The sequence below is a fragment of the Eschrichtius robustus genome, chromosome 1, assembly GCF_028021215.1.
Source record: "Eschrichtius robustus isolate mEscRob2 chromosome 1, mEscRob2.pri, whole genome shotgun sequence".
NCBI classification, from domain to species: Eukaryota; Metazoa; Chordata; class Mammalia; order Artiodactyla; family Eschrichtiidae; genus Eschrichtius; species Eschrichtius robustus.
Genome location: NC_090824.1, coordinates 96,949,750 through 96,964,589, shown reverse-complemented (window position 1 = coordinate 96,964,589; position 14,840 = coordinate 96,949,750). Strand labels below are relative to the sequence as shown.

Genomic DNA, 14,840 nt, shown 5'->3' with positions numbered 1-14,840 from the left:
ATGCTCCCACCAAAAGACACAGGCTGGCTGAATGGATACAAAAACAAGACCCATCTATATGCTGTCTACAAGAGACCCACTTCAGACCTAGAGACACATACAGACTGAAAGTGAGGGGATGGAAAAAGATATTCCATGCAAATGGAAATCAAAAGAAAGCTGGAGCAGCAATTCTCATATCAGACAAAATAGACTTTAAAATAAAGACTATTACAAGAGACAAAGAAGGACACTATATAATGATCAAGGGATCGATCCAAGAGGAAGCTATAACAATTGTAAATATTTATGCACCCAACATAGGAGCACCTCAATACATAAGGCAAATACTAACAGCCATAAAAGGGGAAATCGACAGCAACACAATCATAGTAGGGGACTTTAACACCCCACTTTCACCAATGGACAGATCATCCAAAATGAAAATAAATAAGGAAACACAAGCTTTAAATGACACATTAAACAAGATGGACTTAATTGATATTTATAGGACATTCCACCCAAAAACAACAGAATACACATTTTTCTCAAGTGCTCATGGAACATTCTCCAGGATAGATCATATCTTGGGTCACAAATCAAGCCTTGGTAAATTTAAGAAAATTGAAATCGTATCAAGGATCTTTTCCGACCACAACGCTATGAGACTAGATATCAATTACAGGAAAAGATCTGTAAAAAATACAAACACAGGGAGGCTACACAATACACTACTTAATAACGAAGTGATCACTGAAGAAATCAAAGGGGAAATCAAAAAATACCTAGAAACAAATGACAATGGAGATACGACGACCCAAAACCTATGGGACGCAGCAAAAGCAGTGCTAAGAGGGAAGTTTATAGCAATACAAGCCTACCTCAAGAAACAGGAAACGTCTCGAATAAACAACCTAACCTTGCACCTAAAGCAATTAGAGAAAGAAGAACGAAAAAACCCCACAGCTAGCAGAAGGAAAGAAATCATAAAGATCAGGTCAGAAATAAATGAAAAAGAAATGAAGGAAACAATAGCAAAAATCAATGAAACTAAAAGCTGGTTCTTCGAGAAGATAAACAAAATTGAAAAACCATTAGCCAGACTCATCAAGAGAAAAAGGGAGAAGACTCAAATCAATAGAATTAGAAATGAAAAAGGAGAAGTAACCACTGACACTGCAGAAATACAAAAGATCATGAGAGATTACAAGCAACTCTATGCCAATAAAATGGACAACCTGGAAGAAATGGACAGATTCTTAGAAATGCACAAACTGCCGAGACTGAACCAGGAAGAAATAGAAAATATGAACAGACCAATCACAAGCACTGAAATTGAAACTGTGATTAAAAACCTTCCAACAAACAAAAGCCCAGGACCAGATGGCTTCACAGGCGAATTCTATCAAACATTTAGAGAAGAGCTAACACCTATCCTTCTCAAACTCTTCCACAATATTGCAGAGGGAGGAACACTCCCAAACTCATTCTACGAGGCCACCATCACCCTGATACCAAAACCAGACAAGGATGTCACAAAGAAAGAAAACTACAGGCCAATATCACTGATGAACATAGATGCAAACATCCTCAACAAAATACTAGCAAACAGAATCCAACAGCACATTAAAAGGATCATACACCATGATCAAGTGGGGTTTATCCCAGGAATGCAAGGATTCTTCAATATACGCAAATCAATCAAAGTGATACACCATATTAACAAATTGAAGGAGAAAAACCATATGATCTTCTCAATAGATGCAGAGAAAGCTTTCGACAAAGTTCAACACCCATTTATGATAAAAGCCCTGCAGAAAGTAGGCATAGAGGGAACTTTCCTCAACATAATAAAGGCCATATATGACAAACCCACAGCCAACATTGTCCTCAATGGTGAAAAACTGAAACATTTCCACTAAGATCAGGAACAAGACAAGGTTGCCCACTCTCACCACTATTATTCAACATAGTTTTGGAAGTGTTAGCCACAGCAATCAGAAAAGACAAAGAAATAAAAGGAATCCAAATCGGAAAAGAAGAAGTGAAGCTGTCACTGTTTGCAGATGACATGATACTATACATAGAGAATCCTAAAGATGCTACCAGAAAACTCCTAGAGCTAATCAATGAATTTGGTAAAGTAGCAGGATACAAAACTAATGCACAGAAATCTCTTGCATTTCTATACACTAATGACGAAAAATCTGAAAGTGAAATTAAGAAAACACTCCCGTTTACCATTGCAACAAAAAGAATAAAATATCTAGGAATAAACCTACCTAAGGAGACAAAAGACCTGTATGCAGAAAATTATAAGACACTGATGAAAGAAATTAAAGATGATACAAATAGATGGAGAGATATACCATGTTCCTGGATTGGAAGAATCAACATTGTGAAAATGACTCTACTACCCAAAGCAATCTACAGATTCAATGCAATCCCTATCAAACTACCACTGGCATTTTTCACAGAACTAGAACAAAAAATTTCACAATTTGTATGGAAACACAAAAGACCCCGAATAGCCAAAGCAATCTTGAGAACAAAAAAATGGAGCTGGGGAATCGGGCTCCCTGACTTCAGACTATATTACAAAGCTACAGTAATCAAGACAGTTTGGTACTGGCACAAAAACAGAAATATAGATCAATGGAACAGGATGGAAAGCCCAGAGATAAACCCACACACATATGGTCACCTTATCTTTGATAAAGGAGGCAAGCATATACAGTGGAGAAAAGACAGCCTCTTCAATAAGTGGTGCTGGGAAAATTGGACAGCTACATGTAAAAGTATGAAATTAGAACACTCCCTGACACCATGCACAAAAATGAACTCAAAATGGATTAAAGACCTAAGTGTAAGGGCAGACACTATCAAACTCTTAGAGGAAAACATAGGCAGAACACTCTATGACATACATCACAGCAAGGTTCTTTTTGACCCAGCTCCCAGAGAAATGGAAATAAGAACACAAATAAACAAATGGGACCTAATGAAACTTAAAAGCTTTTGCACAGGAAAGGAAACCATAAACAAGACCAAAAGACAACCATCAGAACGGGAGAAAATATTTGCAAATGAAGCAACTGACAAAGGATTAATCTCCAAGATTTACAAGCAGCTCATGCAGCTCAATAACAAAAAAACCAACAACCCAATCCAAAAATGGGCAGAAGACCTAAATAGACATTTCTCCAAAGAAGATATACAGATGGCCTACAGACACATGAAAGAATGCTCAACATCATTAATCATTAGAGAAATGCAAATCAAAACTACAATGAGATATCATCTCACACCGGTCAGAATGGCCATCATCAAAAAATCTAGAAACAATAAATGCTGGAGAGGGTGTGGAGGAAAGGGAACACTCTTGCACTGTTGGTGGGAATGTAAATTGATACAGCCACTATGGAGAACAGTATGGAGGTTCCTTACAAAACTACAAATAGAACTACCATACGACCCAGCAATCCCACTACTGGGCATATACCCTTAGAAAACCATAGGTCAAAAAGAGTCATGTACCAAAATGTTCATTGCAGCTCTATTTACAATAGCCAGGACATGGAAGCAACCTAAATGTCCATCGACAGATGAATGGATAAAGAAGATGTGGCACATATATACAATGGAATATTACTCAGCCATAAAAAGAAATGAAATGGAGGTATTTGTAATGAGGTGGATGGAGTTAGAGTCTGTCATACAGAGTGAAGTAAGTCAGAAAGAGAAAAACAAATACAGTATGCTAACACATATATACGGAATCTAAGGAAAAAAAAAAAAAGGCCATGAAGAACCTAGTGGCAAGACGGGAATAAAGACACAGACCTACTAGAGAATGGACTTGAGGATATGGGGAGGGGGTGGGCTGAGATGTGACACGGTAAGAGAGTGTCATGGACATATATACACTACCAAATGTAAAATAGATAACTAGTGGGAAGCAGCTGCATAGCACAGGGAGATCAGCTCAGTGCTTTGTGACCACCTAGAGGGGTGGGATGGGGAGGGGGGGAGGGAGGGAGATGCAAGAGGGAAGAGAAATGGGAACATATTGTATATGTATAACTGATTCACTTTGTTATAAAGCAGAAGCTAACACACCATTGTATGGCAATTATACTTCAATAAAGATGTTTAAAAAAAAAAAAAAACAGTTGGGAAATAGTTCACCATCTTAAAGCATCACCCCACAGACTACTACTAATTTCAATGAAGAAAATAACATTTATAATGGAGTAATTTGGCAATCACCACTTTAATCAAGGAATTAAAATTATCAGCAGTAATGGAACAACTTACATTATATCCTCCTGATCTGATGTATACAACCTGAGCTATGAATAGGGTAACCATATAATTAATCAGCCAAACAGCTTCATTTCCGAGACTGAAAGGGGATGCTATTAATAATTATATCAAAACAATAGATATAAACTGGAATTGTCATGGACAACACTGTATTTATCCTTATCTGAAGTATCCTTGCAAAAATATTTAAACTGAATCCAATATTGAAACATTCAGACAATTGACCTATCCTCTTCACACAAGTCTAAGTCATGAAAAACAAAAACAGGGGACTGTTCTACATTAAAAGAGACTAAAGAGACATAATAACCAAATGCAATTTGAGTTTACATGCTGCCTCAGAGGAAAAGAGCTACAACAGATATTTTGGGGTTAATTAGGGAAATATGAATATGGACTGCATATTAGATATCACATAACTTTTGTTAATTTTCTTAGAGTGATAACGGTATAGTGATTATACAATTATTCTTAAAAGTTGTACACTTAGGTATTTAAAGGTGATGTATTGCAAAGCCTGCAACTTACTTTCAAATGGTTCAACCAAAAACATATATGATATCTAAGTACACAAACATACATATAACAGAGGAGGAAAAATAAAGCAAATGTGGCAAAATGTATGTGTATTCAACGCAACTCTTCTTGCAATACATCTGTAGGTTTGAAGTTCTTTGAAATGAAAGTTGGGGGACGGAACAATCAAAAACATGCAACATTTTTTTTCTTACCTTGCAGTCTCTCATCAGTGAATATTTTGTTTGTTTGGTTCCAGGTGCTATCTATGAATACAATTTTTTTCAGTGTTGTGTCTTTGCACTTGCTGTCATTCAAATCCTGTTCTTCAGTTTTCTTGCGTTTAATGAATGGCTTGTCAAGGTCATCATTTTTGCCTCCAACATTATTTTGAATCTTTTCTTGGAGATGAAAAGAAATTTCTTTTACTGAAACAGACTTAGGTCCAGGAAAAACAAGTGCAACCTAAAGCAAAGAAGCTTAAGTTAGTAGTGTGCTATTATGATCTTCAAATTTAATAAATTCTGACTTAAAACTTTAAGAGGAAAAAATATGTTGAGTATCTGAGAAACAAGCATTAGGTTCTATTATATGTGCCTCTTTAATATATATGGTAAAGTTTTTGGCTCTTCCCTAGTAATTTATAATCATAATATACTACCTAGAATTATTTCTGTACTTCAAAATAAGTTATTCACCTATTGAGAGAAGCTAAGTTAATTGTACCTTAAATCAAAAAACTAAATTCTATAATATTTCATAAGATAAAAGGCAAAGTATGGGGTACTTTGTAAAAGAACCATTGAAAAGTGCTCAATAATTAAATACCATTTTCAGCTATATAATAAGCAATGATAAAACAAATGATACAGCCAGTGCTGGTGAGGAAATGATGTAATAGGCCTTTACAGCCATTACTGACATCAGGTTTAAATAGTAAAACTCTTTGTGAAAGCAATTTGGCAATTTAAGTCAAGAGTCTTGAAATGTTCATAACCTTTGGTCAAATAATTTCACATATGGGAATTTATCTTAATAAAATAATTCTAAACACACATATACTCACAATACCCAGAATATTTGTTAAAGTATATTTATTACAGTGAAAAACTAAAACTAAAGAAATCTAACTTTCAAGGAATAATTCAGTAAATTATGGCACCTCCTTTCTTTCAGCATGTTTTTACTGAGACCTTACATACTGTACTGTATATCCAAAGTATAAAATCTCCTGCCACAAAGCAGGCACCTAGTAAATATCTGTTAAATGAACAAATGTTGATAGAATCATGGATGTTATCCTCCACACGTTTCTCTATTTCCCAAGTTTTCTTGAATGAAAATGTATCATTTTTAATATGAAAAAATAAATATTAAAATAAACTTTTAAATCTTGAATTTATAAACTTCGACATTATAAAAGTTTTTCAGACATTCACGATGCATGCCTACATTTCCCCCATACCCAATAAGCAAAGTCCAGGGCTTCTTAGTTTTCTTGGACTATAAGCATGTCACATCTTTTTATATTACCTAGCACTGTGTTCTATTTAATTGACATAGATGATAACCTAGCTGACCAGAGAAGGAAATACAAATATATTCCTAGATCCGAAACTCATATATTATTTACAAACACAACTTTCTATAAACTCAACCAAAAAATATAAATATATTGATAGGAAAGGAAAAACTTACCAAGTTCTTCCTTGAACAAATGAATGTATTTTTAATTTTGCTTCCAAATTAACCATACCAACAAATGTTCCCCCAAGAGACCTAAAAGGGTTTATGTGCTTCTTTCAGAAGTATTCAAGCCCTAGTTTTTTGAGATCTATTGCAACATCACTTTTCAACAAGACCAGCTGTCACTAAGGTAACCATTTCAACTATGTGAAAACCAATTAAGAATCTAGACATGAGCAAGGAAGGCCTCTGAGTAGCCAAAAGAAATATTACAAAGGCCATGTACTAATGCTTTTAATTTAGAGAGAATTTCTGAAAATCCTTCTACCTTAGTCTGTCTCTTCTTCTTCTGGAGAAATTCCAACAACATTTGTAATCTGGTTTCTCAGTTTGTATCAAATTAGACTATCTATGTGTAGTATAGGCAGGAGAATGGAGACGGGAGAAAAGTAAAAGCAGGCCTAGTAGTACTGGCAAAGAGTAAAAATCTGAAGAAATAATGCAGACAAACAATAAAAAGTAGAAAGACAGACTCAAAAAAGCTCAACATCTAAGATCATTTGATCTTTGAAGACAATGATGAAGTAAACTGTGCGTTGTTTAGTGCTATATAAGATTTAACCCTAGATCACTAAACAAAATATTAAATTATGTTCAAGTAAGTTCAGAAAGGCAATGAGGTTTAAAATTCATTTTTTGATTCAATGTGAAAAGTTGTAAAAAAAAAAAATAAGCTGCCTACTTCATGGTCCTTTTCTTCATATTCTGGAATACAAGGATATGTATAAATATTCACAAATTCAGGTGCTAAGAGTTTTGCATGTATAGCAGTGCTTTTGCCGTCTGTTTCATTTGGATGTTTAATGATGTCAATCTTCAATGGAAGCTAAAATTTAAAGAAGAAAGACAAATGAACAAAACAAATATAAAAATTCTAATTTTTACGTTAACAAAAATGGTCTTTAAAGCTTAAATAGCAAGCTCACACTAAGATCCTATAAATACACTTATGGATTGAAAAGTCATACTTTTCTAGAACAAATACTAAGAATGGTAACAGTCATAAAGGAAACACAAATTTATTCCTCAATATTGTTAATCATGTACTAGAACAACTTTTTTCAACTCATTTAACATAGAATCTTCTCTTATAGCAATGTTCCAATGTCACTTTCATTTAAATCACATTGGCACTGAGTCATATTCTTTGCATTTCAATATCTGTGCCAAGAACATTTTTTATAATTCCTATAAACTTTTAGGTCTATTAATTTTACAATATATTAAAAGGAAACATAAGTTTGGGCAAAAGCTTTAGATCTAAAACTCAAGCTAAAATTTTGTTCCTTAAACATCTTCTGAGGTCAAAGGTATTACCTTTTATTTTAACATCATGATTCTCAGCATAATTAACAGCACAAGTGAAATTAATTATTAACTGGAAAAAACAGTAACAGAATGGTTCTAGGAGGTACACTCTTTATATAAGAAATAACTCTCTTCAAAATCATTTTGCCTATTTTCCTTAAGGCTTCATTATTTAATTACTATGAACTATGTCCTGTCTCTATGCAAAAATAATATTATCTGCAAATTTCTTGAGTTAGATTTTTCTATTATTTCACTGACTGGTTTAGTTTTCTGTATAATGCTTGTACAAGTCCTGCATTCAGCCATGATTATGAAAATAAAAGACAACTCATATCTCCATTATATATAAGAAACTCTCTGAGATGGATTCTCCGCTGTAGAGTTCAAATGACTTATTTGTTATGATAAGCATTCTTCCAGCTCCCATCCCACACTAAAAGGCAAGAATCTAGGCATTTACCCTGGGGCACATAGCTATTTTACCCTGGTTACAAAATAGTTACAAAACTATTTTTCTTGTTTTTTAAAACAGCTTAATTAAAGAGATAAAATTGATACAATAAACTAAACATATTTAAAGTGTACAATCTAATGAGTTTTAACATGTTACACCTTTGCACTCATCACCACAATGAAGATAATGAACAAATCCATCACCCCCAAAAGTCTTCCTGTGCCTCCCTCCTTCCCCTTTTCCCCATCAACTACCACCCACAGTCCTTAGACAACCATTGATCTGCTACCACTATAGGTTAGTTTGTATTTTCTAGAATTTTGTATAAATGAAATCATAAAATATGTACTCTTTTCATCTGCTTTCACTTAGAATAATTATTGTGAGATTCATCCATGCTATGTGTATCATTAACTCCAGAACTATTTTTTTTTAATAAGAGGCTCTTTTCTTTTTTTTTTTTTTTTTCAATTTATTTATTTGTTTATTTATGGCTGTGTTGGGTCTTTGTTTCTGTGCGCGGGCTTTCTCTAGTTGTGGCAAGCGGGGGCCACTCTTCATCGCGGTGAGCGGGCCTCTCACTATCGCGGCCTCTCTTGTTGCGGAGCACAGGCTCCAGACGCGCAGGCTCAGTATTTGTGGCTCACGGGCCTAGTCGCTCCGCGGCACGTGGGATCCTCCCAGACCAGGGCTCGAACCCGTGTGCCCCGCATTGGCGGGCAGATTCTCAACCACTGCGCCACCAGGGAAGCCCCAGAACTATTTTTTAAAGGGGCAGTTGCTGTATGTTACTAGATGACCCCAACCGTACATAGTTTATCTTTCAGGATGATTATATGGAAAGAGGACAGTATATACCCTAGAAGGGCCATAAATATCCCAAATAGTTTTCAACCTAGGGTTTCAAACCCCATGTCTCCTACCCTCCCACTTAGGCCTAGTGATCATTTATAAGTTGGAGCCAATTGCTTCAAATCATCAAACCAACTTCTAGTTACAGAAAATTTGCCATTTAAGTAGGCAGTTCACAAACGATTTTACATCAGTCTACCTCTGGCTGAACTCTACATCAGACTTTCCTCATGACGCTCAGTCCCAGCTGATACTACATTCCCTTTCCCCAGGGTCTCTCAGTACCAGCTCAGCATTATCTTAGCCCAGGTAAGGTAGGAAAGACGAAAGAAGAAAAAGAAAGCAGGTCATGACAAAGTATTCTAATACTAATGAAATTGACTTTCTAATAAGGCTGACGAGGAGAGCTGAAAATTCCAAAGGTAATCACCAACATTTCTGATCAGCTGGCTATCTCTGAAGGACATCATTTAAATAAAAAATGCAGGACTGAATGTTATTAATATATTTTACAAATCATGAACCTAGCTATTATGGACTTAACATCTACAAGTATAAAACAATTATGCAAAATTTGTGCTCAAGAAGTATTCCTGGGTGCCAGTCCAGGTATCTTTACCTGAGTAAGCCTGAGAATTATGATACTATGAAACAAAAGCCCAGACATGGGTCAAATCATGGAAATAGGTAAATATATGTTTGTGCTCTAGTTCACACATTTTAAGGGAAGATACATCTTAAATAATGACAGGGTACAGAGTAATACCACTAGAGTTGACCAGACTGAGTTCAAGTAGAGATGTTCTGTTTTCAAACATTTAAAGAAGATCAATCTGTTCTCTAACATCTATGTTTCCTATAAGAGATTTACCACAAATCTTTCTGTCCAAATTTATCAAAATGCCATTAGCAGAAAAACCTAAGCCTTTTTCCATGTGATTATCAACTTTCCCAAAGAGAGTCTTTTCAATTCTAGGACTCTAATAGAGCTGAAACTTTCTTTTATCTTATGATTTTTTTTCTCCTTTTTTTTAAAAAAACCAAGAGTACCTTTTACCTTTGCTTATGCATTTGTCACGACATTTAAAAAATTATACTCTGCATTAAAAAGATACATATTTATGAATTTAATCCCTAGACTAAAATTTACAGCTTGGGAGGTACTTACTCATTATGTAGTCATCTTCCCTTCCCAAGCAGGCTATCTAAAAGCAAATGCTAAACAATTTGTAAAAATAAAAATAAAGTAGAAATTAGAAAATTTTGTAGAGTTTTTATTACTACTAATAGTAATAGTATTTTAGTATTTATATTAACATACAAAATTTTATTTCTGGCAATTAAAATAAAACACTTCAGAAAACTCTGCACCATCCAGTAGGCCATTTAGAGTTGATCAAACTCTTGGCATAGTGTTTTGAGTCATTTTGATTAAATAGTGGACATTAGACCACTGATTTGAAAAATAATCCTCAATTATTAAATTCCTATGAAAACATTAGCTCTGCCAATAAATTATTAACTTTTATTATTCTGATCTTCAATCCTTTTGAACAAAATATATCTTAAGATAAAACTTTTAATGGGATATTTTTTATATGTGGCTATGACATAAATAGAAGATGAAATGATTCTGTGTATACCTCCAAAACTATACTTCAAAATGTAATATTCTTATAAGATAATGGCAACTTAAAAAGAATTATTGTCCTCAGGCTCTCAGTTTTTCTGAGGTAACTGTGAAGCTGATTGGATTCCATTCTTACTTATTCTTGGCCAGTTTACTTTCCAATAGCCTGTAAGAGTGATCTGAGACCCCTAAGTAGACCATGGACTTGCCAAGGTGACATGTAGGCTAAACTACAATTCAAGTAACAAAATATGAGTGTTAAAGTATTTTTCTTACTTGAAAATTTAAATGAACCTTAAAATCACCACATTAAATACCTTCAAATATAGTTACAACTTATTTTCTTACTGGCAAGTTCTAATGAGTCCATGTGTAGATTTGGTCTCTTTAAAGTCCTAACAGGCAGCAGTCAAATTTCATACACTATTTGATTTACTCCTAAAGTTCAGGTCACCGTTAGGCAAGTTAACATACACATAATAAATTTTTTGATTACGTAGACATGATGGTCTACAGACCTTTTATCTACTCAAAAATAGTCTTGGTAAGCAACAAGTATAAGGTAAGCAATCAATTCAAATCAATTTTTAAAATCTGGCTTAAAATCACAACAATTATAACACAGCCCAATGAGTAGGTCTTAGTCTTTTCAATTTTAGTTTTGGTCACTGACATGTGCTCCATCTCCATGTACAGGATGGGGCTAAACTCATGATTTTGCCTAAGCAAAAATCAACCCTAGTTCCTTCAGGATATGTTTTCTCAAAGGGTAGTCCAAGGCCCTTGAAGTAGTTTTTGAGGCTCCTTCATGCAGTCTGTAAACTTGTCTCTTGTAGTTTTCAAGTTTATACCACGTTTTTTTCTATGTAGTAAATGAATTATAATCATTAATTTAAAAAAGTAACTGATTTCATTAAAAACAAGAGCATTCATCTCAGATGCAAGTGTTTTGGCAACATGTGCCTCTTTTTCTAGAGACGAGGAAAAAAAAAATAGGTTTACCAGTCTACAGGATTAAACTTTCTATTAATATAATTCATTTTCATAATGATATCATTTATCAAGCTTATCAGTTATATTAAAGTAGGTATATATAAGACGTGTTTTTAAAATCTATTTTCCTACTTCCAAACAATTAAATTTCTCACCAACCTTCACACGTGGTATCTGTTCAATAGGTACATTCTCAACTGGGACGTAACATGTATAGCAGTAGAACATTCTTGAACCACCACACTTGAGACATTTTGATCTTCCATTTTGCTGAGCTTTTTGAAGAACTTCTTGAGATGCTAAGCATAAGTTTTGAAGAGGATCTTCTGCAGCTATGGATGTAGTTTGTGACTGTTGTATTTCCACAAATTTTGAATTATCTTCTTCCCTTTCTTTGAGAAATATAGGTGTGTTGAGAGACATTTTTCATTCAAACCAAAGTTTAACTTTTATTTCTAAAACACATATCATAGATGCACTGAAAAAAAAAGTGGGGGGCAAAATAAAAAACAGAAAACATTTTACTCACTGTTTCTACCAAAAAAAATTACTCAATTTAATTCACAACTGTGTGCTGTTTTTAGTATTTATTAACAAACGTTAATAAGTTTTTTAAACCACTAAATTAGCATGCTTTAAAATAAAAAATTAAAAAGCAATAAATTCAAAACAATAAATTACCCTTTTAAGCTATTCCCTCCATAAAAATAGGAAGGCTCTTGCCTAGAAAAATTATTTCAAATATAAAGTTTAGGTATGAACGATCTATTTTTCAGTGACTATTTTTGTTCCAGAAACAGTAATTTTGTTTAATATTAGGAATGTAATGTTTTAATGTTAGTATCAGCCAGGAGAGTATTCAACCCTGTAAGCTCTGACTTTCAATTAATATTACATGATATCACATCTCAGTCTGAACGCTAATGAAAATACAAGGTTCCAGTGAAATCAGTAAAATTTAGTTGGTTATGTTCTAAAAGATGTAGTCTTCTCCAACATAAATTAAAACACATAAAAATATAACTAAACATCCATTAAAATGAGAGGCATTCATTACCAATTATAACTTGTAAAATATCCCAAAAGGTGAAATAGATGACTATATATAAAGATATATGCATATATATAAAGATTAAAGTGTAATCTTATAAACGTTAAAATTTTACAGAGTAACATCAATGTTCACCCACTCTAAGAATTCACACTGCTTTTCAAAAATATATACCATTCAGATTCTTCAGTTCTAGAGGTAAAATAGTAATTTTCCCACTTAAATATTTCCTTCAAAGAAGGATGATGGCTGCCAAAACTGTTATTCAAATATTTTGTAAGCACAATATACTTCGAGGGAGAAAAGAGACTGGGGCCCTTTTGATTTGATATGCATTCCAAAGCTGTAAAATGATTCTCATATTCTAAAGCCTTATGGCATTGCGGTGTTTAACTATGAGACTCCAGGCACTTTGAGTACAAACACTGACAGGAGACACGCTGTTACTGCAACAGAAAACTTTCTGTGGTCTCCCAAATAGAAAGTGAACAGTGTCCAGTGGAACATAATATACAACATAATTTACTGACAAGAAGTTAGTGATACTAGTTTAATTAATCATCAGGAGCTTTTTATAGATTGTAAATCCCAGGGAGCTTGAGACCCAAATAAAGAAGTACAAAGAAAAAAGATGCTAGTCATCGAAGGAAAAGTAAAATATACTTGCCAAATTTACCCAAGGGGAAAGCCAAAATACAATAAATATTTTTGACGTGTACTGATTAGGTACAGGTTTACATTTTGGGTTGCTCAGAGAAAGTGATATTTGAAAATGAGGATCCAACCCCTTCTCCTTGCCTCACAAATGGAAAACATTATCTGACCTCCACTCCAAATCATTTACCTAAAAATGGCTTTTATCTTTGTCAATATGCCCTCAATGACTGGGAAGTGCAGGACATTAAGCTGCCACCTTTTCTTGAGGCTCAGATCCTTTTAACATTGCATGACAGTCTTCGACCTTATCTCTAGGAAAATGAACTTACAGACACAATATTTTGCACACAATTTCAGGTGGTTTGCAGATTTCTAGAGTCCATCTACAAATCTGGGTAAAGAAATCTTGCCTAAGATCAAAAATTCATTCTAAGGACAGGAGCAGCCTTAAAAGACTGGGAAGAGATCCTATTAGTCTCCAGAAATCGGAACTACAAATCCTTTGTTGGCCAACAAAAGGTCGGCTCTCACAAGCCAACAGGTCTCATCACCACACTTAGCAAGTTAATTGATACCTAAATCCTCTTGGTTTGGGTTTGTTTTGGTGTTGCCTGAGGTTCTTAAAAACATTTTTAGGCTAAGTCTTGAGTTATCCAGGTCATGGGGCTCAACCTAAAAAAGAAATTGGAGTGGTCTAATTCAACCTGACTCCATTTCTCTGGGTATTCCAGTAGCTATGTAGGGGTTTGCATGTGCTGCCATACCAGGCCTACTGGGGAAGTATGCAGTCCCCAAGGGTGTCGTGAAAGTCAATGTGGTTGCCTGACATTTCAATGAAAAACTGCTGGTGAGTTTTTCTAGAGCCCCAAAGTGCACTCCTCCTGAGATGCCTCAGAAATATCCCCCTATATTTCACTTGGACTTCCATCCATATAACTAAATGAATATCAGCAAAGCCTTATATAAAATGTCCTTCCTCTACAAAAATCAGACAACACAAATACCTTCAGACAGTGAAAGGGAAATGCCTATGGCTCCCCGCCTTGCCCCGCCTACACACTCTCACCTATGGCTGAGGTGGCTACACAGAAGAGGCGGGCAGTTCCAAGTTAGGGAAGGTTCCCTCCAAAGGTCTCTAAAACCATATGACCAGGATATCTGTCCTGACCTAATCAACAGCCTGTCTCTAATATGTACAAATCATTTGTTGCAAACATGATGATTCAAAACTTTCAAAACATACTTGTTAACATCAAATATGTGTGGGAAATACAAGTGAAGTGGTGGGGGTTACTGAGAAAACATTAAAAAACTTTATTCCTAAG

General features: G+C 34.6%; 1 protein-coding gene across 8 annotated transcripts in view; it reads right to left on the bottom strand.

The window, feature by feature from the left end:
* The window catches only part of DTWD1 (DTW domain containing 1), a 234,639-nt gene that overhangs the window by 218,319 nt on the left and 1,480 nt on the right, over positions 1-14,840 (bottom strand). For 7 of the 8 annotated variants that reach the window (XR_011074989.1, XR_011074988.1, XR_011074990.1 and 4 more), the window contains 3 exons: positions 11,967-12,285; positions 7,250-7,393; positions 5,037-5,286 (listed from right to left, as the gene is read on the bottom strand). Coding sequence is in view for 5 of the 8 variants with exons in the window: in XM_068551442.1 (XP_068407543.1) it covers positions 5,037-5,286; positions 7,250-7,393; positions 11,967-12,230 (658 nt within the window). In the remaining 3 variants the exon portion in view is untranslated. The remainder of the gene's footprint in view (positions 1-5,036; positions 5,287-7,249; positions 7,394-11,966; positions 12,286-14,840) is intronic. The other variant, XM_068551450.1, reaches the window with a different exon arrangement.